General features: G+C 47.4%; 4 protein-coding genes across 4 annotated transcripts; 2 read left to right on the forward strand and 2 right to left on the reverse strand.

Annotated features, from left to right (window-relative positions):
* Positions 1–105: 105 nt before the first annotated feature.
* M430DRAFT_27788 (hypothetical protein) lies at positions 106–1,767 on the forward strand (the record flags this gene model as incomplete). The annotated part of the gene is made up of 4 exons (XM_024865723.1): positions 106–153; positions 215–277; positions 333–359; positions 487–1,767. The coding sequence occupies 4 exons, from the start codon at positions 106–108 to the stop codon at positions 1,765–1,767; spliced, it is 1,419 nt and encodes a 472-aa protein (XP_024720674.1).
* A 752-nt stretch (positions 1,768–2,519) lies between these two features.
* On the forward strand, positions 2,520–5,303 carry M430DRAFT_50377 (hypothetical protein; the record flags this gene model as incomplete). Its single annotated transcript, XM_024868145.1, has 3 exons — positions 2,520–2,778; positions 2,826–4,132; positions 5,244–5,303. The coding sequence occupies 3 exons, from the start codon at positions 2,520–2,522 to the stop codon at positions 5,301–5,303; spliced, it is 1,626 nt and encodes a 541-aa protein (XP_024720675.1).
* Positions 5,304–5,792: 489 nt separating this feature from the next.
* M430DRAFT_275775 (hypothetical protein) lies at positions 5,793–6,601 on the reverse strand (the record flags this gene model as incomplete). Its single annotated transcript, XM_024865660.1, has 2 exons — positions 5,793–6,542; positions 6,587–6,601. 2 exons carry the CDS (start codon positions 6,599–6,601, stop codon positions 5,793–5,795), a joined length of 765 nt encoding a protein of 254 aa, XP_024720676.1.
* A 525-nt stretch (positions 6,602–7,126) lies between these two features.
* M430DRAFT_18928 (hypothetical protein) lies at positions 7,127–8,267 on the reverse strand (the record flags this gene model as incomplete). The annotated part of the gene is made up of 5 exons (XM_024863985.1): positions 7,127–7,228; positions 7,279–7,475; positions 7,524–7,647; positions 7,677–7,927; positions 7,976–8,267. The coding sequence occupies 5 exons, from the start codon at positions 8,265–8,267 to the stop codon at positions 7,127–7,129; spliced, it is 966 nt and encodes a 321-aa protein (XP_024720677.1).
* Between the last annotated feature and the right edge of the window lie 461 nt (positions 8,268–8,728).

Below are 8,728 nucleotides of genomic sequence, written 5' to 3' on the forward strand. Positions count from 1 at the left end.
TTAGCAATAACATTCTTGATGGCAGAACTAGCATAAATTTCCTGATGGGGGCTCGGGTCGGCCACGCGCCCTTAGCCTTACGCCCGATGTATATTTTGACCCACAATGGCCCATCACGAAGCCGCTGCCTGTCCATGTGGCGCGGCACTAAAGGTATGACATAATACGTGTGGCTAACGCGGTAAACATGGTTCCCTTTGTACCACCTTTCTAGCATACCCAACCTCAGAACAGCACTACCGTCTTGTCGTTATTATGTGTCGTCCTTTTGACTCATGTAAGGGAGACTGTTCTAGCTTGCCTGGGAAGATTATCGCAAAGACAAGTCGTAGGTTGAGATTAGGTTGCTTAACGTGAAAGTAAGTTTGCTGCATATATTCCCGTATCGTCACAGCTGAGAAGTAAACTAATAGGGCCCGGCGAGTCAAGAAAACCAGTACATTTCCCATCTGCAAGCGCTGTGTACCTAACAGACGTGCTTGCAAGGGACTTATAGTAGAGGCCGACCCGGGTTGCATCAAACAGTCTGTTGCAGCTACGTTGGGTAGCGATTCCGTCCGAGGAATCGCAAATTCCCAAAGTGTTAGTTTGAGTGGACTGGCACAGACCCTCACACGAACCCGGAAAATAAGAAGAAGGGATGCCCATAAAGTGAATTTTGTTGTAGAATTCAGCATGTTCAAGGTGACTGAGACAGAACCAACCGAAGCGGCGGCCATGGACAAAATAGGATCTAGTGAGGGATTTGGTTTACCAAGGGATGTATGCTACATGAAAAGGGTTAAAGATGTGGATGTAACGGCGAACCATTCTTTGAATGAGTGCGCGCTTGAGAAACCTACTCAGAGCATACAGTCGGCTACGACGGGCGCTTTCAACGCAATTGCGTATCCCGACGACATATCGCAAAAGTCTAGCGAGCAACCAAAGTTCATTAATTCTCAATCTTTGCTACCGTCATGCTGGACTTGCCAGGGCCCTCACACTACGCAGTTGCAGCCTCTAGTACTGCCTGAGCAGATGCATCCACCAACCCAGGACTTGACTTGTTCGCAGCCGTTCGTGGAGAGCCTCCATGCTGCTTCAATCTCGGCCAATGCATTACCCCCTCAACAGCATCACTTTCTCCAGCCACTCCTCCCGTCACCATCAGCTCCGCAGTCATCCGGGCCCGTGATACGACAGCAGCATTACAAGCCTCCCTCTGTCACATTCACGATTGAGACTAAAATTAAGTACACCCTATGCCCGACTGAGGTAAAACATCTATTTCGGATCTTTTCAAGGAATACCAGACTTCTCCTGAAATCAAAGCAATCGCTAGATGCAGGTATACTTTATTCTGTGGAGGCCTTAATGACGCAGACCTCGACGGATTTCTACAAGTGGTACACGGTTGAATCGAAGGCGGCCACGAAAATATCGGTACTTCGATTCAAGCTACTGGATTGCGACTGGTATGCCGGAGAAACCATCCTTGTTTCTGGGGGGAACCTGTGTCAGTTTCAACTCTTGAAGCAATTAATCTGGGACTACTTCTGGCTCACATTCTCTTGGGAATGTGCTCCATTTTTGTTTCACGTATATGTCAGTCACCTTCCCGATAACGTTATAGCCTTCGAGACGATGGCAGTAATCTCGGCGCAGCCCCACATGGAGAATCCTACGACTGTACATAACTCGTCATTCCAGGATCCTCGACCACCACATGTGGAACGCAAATCAAACATACACAACTTACTCAATCCTATAAATGTTAATATTTAACCACGAACAAGTTTGAGTAGTTGGACGCAGCGAGTGAGGGCCATTAAATTTTAATTTATTTTGCATTCTCTCGTGGCCCAAAACGAATTTAACGCAACTTGTGATCTGACCACCTACTATACCCCTCGGGCGTAAATCTTAAAGTCCTTAGAACAAAGAGTTTGCAAGCATACTGCTAAATGAATTAATAGCTATAGATCTGAATATCAGAATAGACTTTAAGAGGTAAGGTTAATGTCGTTTTTTATTTATTTAATGTTTACTTATTTCTCTAAAGTAGTAGATCTGTAACGGAGTTAGCCGTAACTTCATTGAACGCAGTACTAACAGTCTGACAAAAGTGAAACGGCGTGGGTCAAATAATGGAGAGGGAGAAAAGGGGGAAGAGGGAAGGGGGTTGAAAGGCTTGAAGAACCCAGGTCAAGCCCATGTGGGGCATTACAAGCCATCACGAATTGTACGGCTTGTCGATGTTCAAGCCGGCAGAGATCCTCACTGCCGACCAGGCAACCGGGTTGGCACAGGCTAAGGCTAGCTATTGACCAAGCGTCTTAATCGAGGCCCATCATCCTTTATATGACCATCCACACTCTTCACCGCCAATGCCGTATCAGGAATTCAAATTCCCGCTAGCTTCCTGTGTGGCCAAGTACCATGCAAGTGGCAACCTCCGACTGCATTTTTTTGTTCCATTTATACTTTCTAGTGGAGGGACTGAACTTCGAGTCTATGCTCTGTGCTGCTCACAAAAGATGGAGGAAGGTTTTGAAGTTGAAGCCTCTAGGCCAATACCACACTGGCGGCTGCTGGTTGACCAATCCCGCATCACACGGGCGGTTGTATCCCACCAGTACAACGGCAAGGGAACTGAGGAGGATCCCTTCATTGTGTGCTGGATTCCATCCGACCCCGGAAACCCTATGGAGTTCTCAACGTTCAAGAAGTGGTTTCTCAGTGGGATTGCTGCTATGTGTATGTTGGCAACAGCTTTCACTTCTAGTGCTTTCAGCGGTATGTTCTTGCATAAGCCTTGTCTGCTAAAACTGACCGTCCTCCAGGAGGCATGCGGGAGGCCATAGACAGTTTTGATGCCAGTACGGAAGTCGCTACCCTAGGTGTGTCGTTATTCGTACTTGGCTTCGCCGTGGGACCGCTTCTCTGGGCGCCCTTGAGCGAGATGTATGGTCGTCAGGTCATATTTGCCATTACCTACGGTGCCTTCGCCGCATTTAACGCCGGCGCGACTGGATCTAAGAATATACAGACTCTTCTGGTCCTTCGCTTCTTTGCTGGCGCTTTCGGGTCGTCGCCTTTGACCAATGCTGGAGGTCAGATTGCGGACATGTTCGATGCATCCGAGCGTGGTCTTGCTATGGGTCTCTTTGCCCTCGCTCCGTTCCTTGGGCCTACCATCGGCCCTATCGCAGGTGGATTCCTCGGCCAATCCAAAGGTTGGGTCTGGATTGAGGCTTTGATGGCTATCGTTTCTGGTGTGATGTGGCTGCTGGGACTCATCTTCATTCCAGAGACCTATACGCCAGTACTCCTCAGGAAACGTGCACAGACACTCTCCTCGATGAGTGGTAAAGTGTATCGAGCAAAGACAGACAGTGGAGGGGAGAAAACTGGCTGGCACGCACTTAGCACTGCTCTAGTACGACCATGGGTCTTGCTCTTCAAGGAACCCATTGTGTCGGTCCTGTCTATATATATGGCTATTATCTACGGAACCTTATATATGCTCTTCGGCGCCTTCCCCATATGCTTTCAGGAGAGCCGCGGCTGGAGTGAAGGCACCGGCGGCCTTGCCTTCCTCGGTGTCGCCGTCGGGATGATACTCGCCACTATGCTGGTCCCCCTCGGGAACAGGCACTACCTGCAGACCGCGGCGGAGCACGGTGGCATTGCCCCTCCAGAAGCGCGGCTCAAATCGGCCATGGTTGGTGCTGTCACGATCCCTGTGGGCCTCTTCTGGTTTGCATGGACCAATGGCCCATCTATTCACTGGATCTCCAGCATTATGGCTGGCATGCCTTTTGGATTCGGTATGGTTATTATCTTCCTTGCTATAACGAGCTATCTTATCGATGCTTATACCATTTTCGCCGCCTCAGCCCTCGCTGCAAATTCAGTGCTCCGATCGCTTTTTGGATTTGCATTCCCGCTCTTTACTAAGTATATGTACGATAATCTCGGTATTCATTGGGCGTCCTCTGTGCCTGCATTCCTGGCTCTTGCATGTCTACCGGCCCCATTCTTCTTTTACAAGCGTGGTGCTGCTATCCGGACACGCTGTCCCTTTGCTGCAGAGTCCGAAGCCAAGATGCAAGGCATACTCGAACACGGAATGGTCCCGAATTATGAGGTTGGTTGTTATCACAGCCCTAAGGACGACGGGTCATCAGTGAGAAAAAACAAGCCAGCAATGGAGGCTGGGAAGGTGTGAGCAAGTCCCAGGTTGGGAACGGTATTGATTGAGTGAAGAAACAATGAGGACAGGTAGCCAGTGGGGCTGTGGAAACCATGAGAAAAGTAGTCACAATTACAGTAACCACTGCTAGTTCAACTCAAATATATTGCTAGCATCATTTTCCCCTCCATCCGTGAGAACGGGCCCAGCCACCGGGCTAGTCAATCTGAGCGGTATTTCTGTGGAACTGCTCAATTACCGTCTACGACGCAGGTTGAGAAAGTGCTCTGGCGATTTGACGAGTTTGATGCTCACGTCTACGACCAAGTGCATAAAATATCTTCCTGTATGACTCCTCTATGGAGAGCACAGGCACCATACGCGGGGGGGGGGGGGGCGGGGTTGTGGACGGAGCTACCTGCTGACTAGAGCCATCAACTGTATGCGGGCCAGACATGCGCCAAAAGCTGTTATGCTTACTGATGAACTAAATTTTAGAGCTGGCCCGTCACATATTGTCCCGTAGACAACTTAATTTCTCTCGTCCAGGAAGCTAGCAACAACAGGAGAAGACGTGTATAGATTGGACATAAATATAGTATGCACCCGATCAGCTTACTACTGCAAAATTATTCTAGAAGCTGTGTATACAAGTCATAATGCCTTCGGTAACACCCCAGACCCCAGAGGTAGTCATCTACTCACACAATTTTAGCCGGCCCCATCTACCGATGTCGAAAGCGACCCGCAGACACCCACCCTGGCCAGCATCAATACTGCCACTGCTTACGATTGGCACCACCGTGCTAATAAAGCTGAACAAGAGCTTTCTATTGAGCACGAAAAGCTGAAGCGTGCAAACCGGAGGGCGGAGCGGCTTCGACACCAGGCTGAAGAGGCGACGAAAGCATTCGAGAGCCAAGCACAAGATTACGCACGGGTGGTGAACCAATGCCAGCACCTATCGAACAGTAACCTTACCCTCTCTCAGGAACTCCACAAGGGGAAGTTAATGGTGGAAACCCTGGAGGCAGTTATTATGATGCTCTATACTCACCCCTTGAAGGACGTTGTGGAAGCTCATCGAATGATGGAGAGGGGGTCGTCAGAAGGAGGCGATCGTTAGGGTATTTGATTGTATTTAATTGTGATAGAATTTCTCTATGCATCAAAAGATGATACATATATGATAGCTGGAATTTCTCTTTCCCCGCTATCTACTTTTACGTGGTTTACTTTATATACTTTTGTTGCTTGGCATATTAGAGTGTGTACCAATAAACAGTACATCTCAGCTGAGACGAGCCTGCGTAGGTATTAGAAACCAGACAATTATGATACGAGGCCAACTACTGCGCCAACAATGGTAGTTGTAGATGGGCATAGAAATAAGCAGTCATGCCATTATTCCTCAAAACAATACTTATTCAAATCAATACGTAACGATCAGGAAGGTACTGATTTGGTTGAGATTGAGGGGCACAGTCGTACGAGACTCAGGGAATTGCCTTCGCTACATCTTTGTTCTAATAACTTTGTCTATTAATCAAGCTTAGCTTTTGCTATTAGAGAAGTGCATCAATCTAGTTGGTAAGGTTGTTCTTCACCATGGTCTTTATACCTCGCTCTCCTCCAAATCCTCGCTATAGTATATATCTTCGTCGACATTATAGCCCCCCTCTTCCTCGGAATAGATACCCTCTTCATGGGGATAATCATCCTCCTCTTCGTCCGTATCTGTGCATCCACTGTCCCGATAGTCGGCATCTTCCTCAGAATCGGGCTCTATATCATAAACCACAAAGTCTCGAAGATCTTCGCCATCATCGTCACCGTCGTCGCTGTCACTTTCCTCTTCATCCTCATCTTCTTCCTCATCTTCATCCTCATCTTCTTCCTCATCTTCTTCCTCATCTTCTTCCTCATCTTCTTCCTCATCTTCTTCCTCGTCTTCTTCCTCATCTTCTTCCTCATCTTCATTCTCCTCCCCGTCTTCACCCCCTTGTGCCTCATCCTCCTTGTCACCCTCCTTTTCACACTCCTTCTCACCCTCCTTCTCACCCTCCTTCTCACTCTCTTCCTTATCGACCTCCTCAGTGTCCTGTTCGTTGTTTTTCTCTTCATCCCCAACATTCTTATCGTCTACTTCCTTGTCTTGACTCCCACCGCAGTCATCGTCATCATGATCCTCATATTTGTCCCCCTTTCCATCTGTTTTATCATTTTTATCATCATCATGATCTTCCTGCTTTGTTCCTTCTCTCACCATCCACTTATCTTCCAAGCTCTCATCAATCGGCATTAAGACCGGTTTATGCCCTCGATATAGCATAACTTTGTATTTTTTTGAGCGCGCAGTTTTGACCTTCGAAATTAGCTTTAGCCACCTGATGCTGTAAGATAACTTACTTTACGACCATTCATATCGAGAACTTTGGTTGATGAAGTTTGGCAACTCTAATGAGCGATGATAGCAAGTAATAGACCGCTTAATTTGAGCAAGTATATAGAGGACGGGACGAGACATCAAGATCGGGAGGATCTAATGTTGCCACACGCAGTAGGGAGAATCGTAATGTAAGGGTGTTGCTCACAAATGGAGGGTTGAGCTACATAGGGAGGGTGTAGTTGGGGCGGCCAAATAATGCTTCCAGTGGAGACCATCATAAAGGTGCGGTTGTTGACCAGCCGAATGAACGAACGGCCAGTCGAGGACCATTGATGCCCCTCGATTTCTGCTGGGTTACTTTGTCACCATTTCCAATATAGTAACGTAATTAAGATTGGGCAGCATACGCGTAACATTTGTCCTTATTAATCTCAAATTATTAATTATGTTTGTCATTCATTGCGTGTCGGTCCAGTATTCTTGTAATTATCTCTATGGTACTGCTATACACCATTCAATTTATCCATCTAACAGGCTTAAAATAGAGTTGTAGCTTAAGCTTAATATTTTAACAGGTTTAGACTTTCAACGTAGTCCCATCGCGCGTGTTCGATAAACGGAACCATGACTGTCGGCGATACATCCCTATTTACAAACTCATGCTATGAGACTGTTAAAAGATGTGCGTAAGAATAAAACGAACTTTCCTAACCTCTTCGATATCTTTTAAAGTCCCCCACTGAGTGGCATAGAGAAAGTTGGATGCTTGTGGCGACCACTGCTCTGGGTGACTTAGGACCAGCTTGTCCTCTCTCTCTGGCCGGCTACCACCCTCCATCATTTCGAAAGCAATCGTACCAAGTGGGCGGGCTGAAATTAATTGCACTAGCTGGCACTCGTCAAAGTGGGCTACAGACCTGTTTAGCTTGTAGCTCAACTCAGCCTTTGTAAACGTACCTATCTTCACGAGACCTGACTTCTCTGGAAAGACGGGGTTTTCAGGCATAAAAAGAATCCTTGAGCTGTTCAGCTTTTGATGAGCAAGACCAAATGTGGACAGATGTTGCATGCCATGTAAGACCTGTGAGATGTCAGTGGACATATTGCTACACGGAGAGGGAAGCTTCCCTGTTGGCAGATGGCCGAGATGTGGATCTCATTCAAAGGGCGTGAGCTGCTCCCGATGATCTGCTTAAGAGTAGCCGCGGTGTAGTCGGTGATAATGAAAAATGAGCCCTCATATTTATAAAGCTCTAGAGCGGAGAGCAAGTTTTCATGCTGGCATTTTGCAATCTCTTTGGCGAAGTCAGAAGGGATTTTCTTCGCAGCAAGCTTCTTCACGATAACCATCTTCACCGGGACTGCACACGTGCAAGCTGTTGTGACCTCACCCCCACGCTCTAACGTACGGAGCTTGGTGTAAGTGTTCCATGGGCTCTCATTCCGCGTAGGGGGCGGCTTTGATGGAGTAGATGTGGGTAGGTTCGCTTTCAAAGGCAGCCTTGGAACGTGGATCGTGTCTTCTGCCTCTACCTTTCCTATGCCTGACAGTTTGCCCTTTGTTTGGAGCGACAGTGCCAATAGACCTGTCCCTCCAGAAAACTTTGTTGTGCGTTTAGTATCAGCATCCACCAGTAGATCCTTTGAATTGGAGCCCTGACCTTCCCCAAAGCGAGTACGCCGCCGAGATTTTGATTCCATGAGTTCGGAGACAAATTATCGCATGTCAGTATACATATTTTTTGGAGAAGTTCCGTCGGGTGGGAATATTACTATGGACACACCGCACTGTTTGAGTTTCCGATTCAGCCCCTCAAAAAGGAGTGTGTCTACTAATTGTGCCTGGCCGGTGCCGTACAAAATGAAAAGTTTAGTTTCTGCTACTGTAAACGCAGAAGGTTCTGTAATAAAAACACAGAAGTTTCTGTAAACACAAATGTTACTGTAAGCACAGAAGGTGCTGTAGACACAGAAGGTGTTGTAGACACAGAAGGTGTTGTAGACACAGAAGGTACTGTAACCACAATGGTTACTTCAAACACAGAAGGTGCTGTAGACACAGAAGGTGTTGTAGACACAGAAGGTACTGTAACCACAATGGTTACTGCAAACACAGAAGGTGCTGTAGACACAGAAGGTGTTGTAGACACAGAAGGTACTGT

The sequence above is a fragment of the Amorphotheca resinae genome (assembly GCF_003019875.1).
Source record: "Amorphotheca resinae ATCC 22711 unplaced genomic scaffold M430scaffold_6, whole genome shotgun sequence".
Lineage (NCBI taxonomy): Eukaryota > Fungi > Ascomycota > Leotiomycetes > Helotiales > Amorphothecaceae > Amorphotheca > Amorphotheca resinae.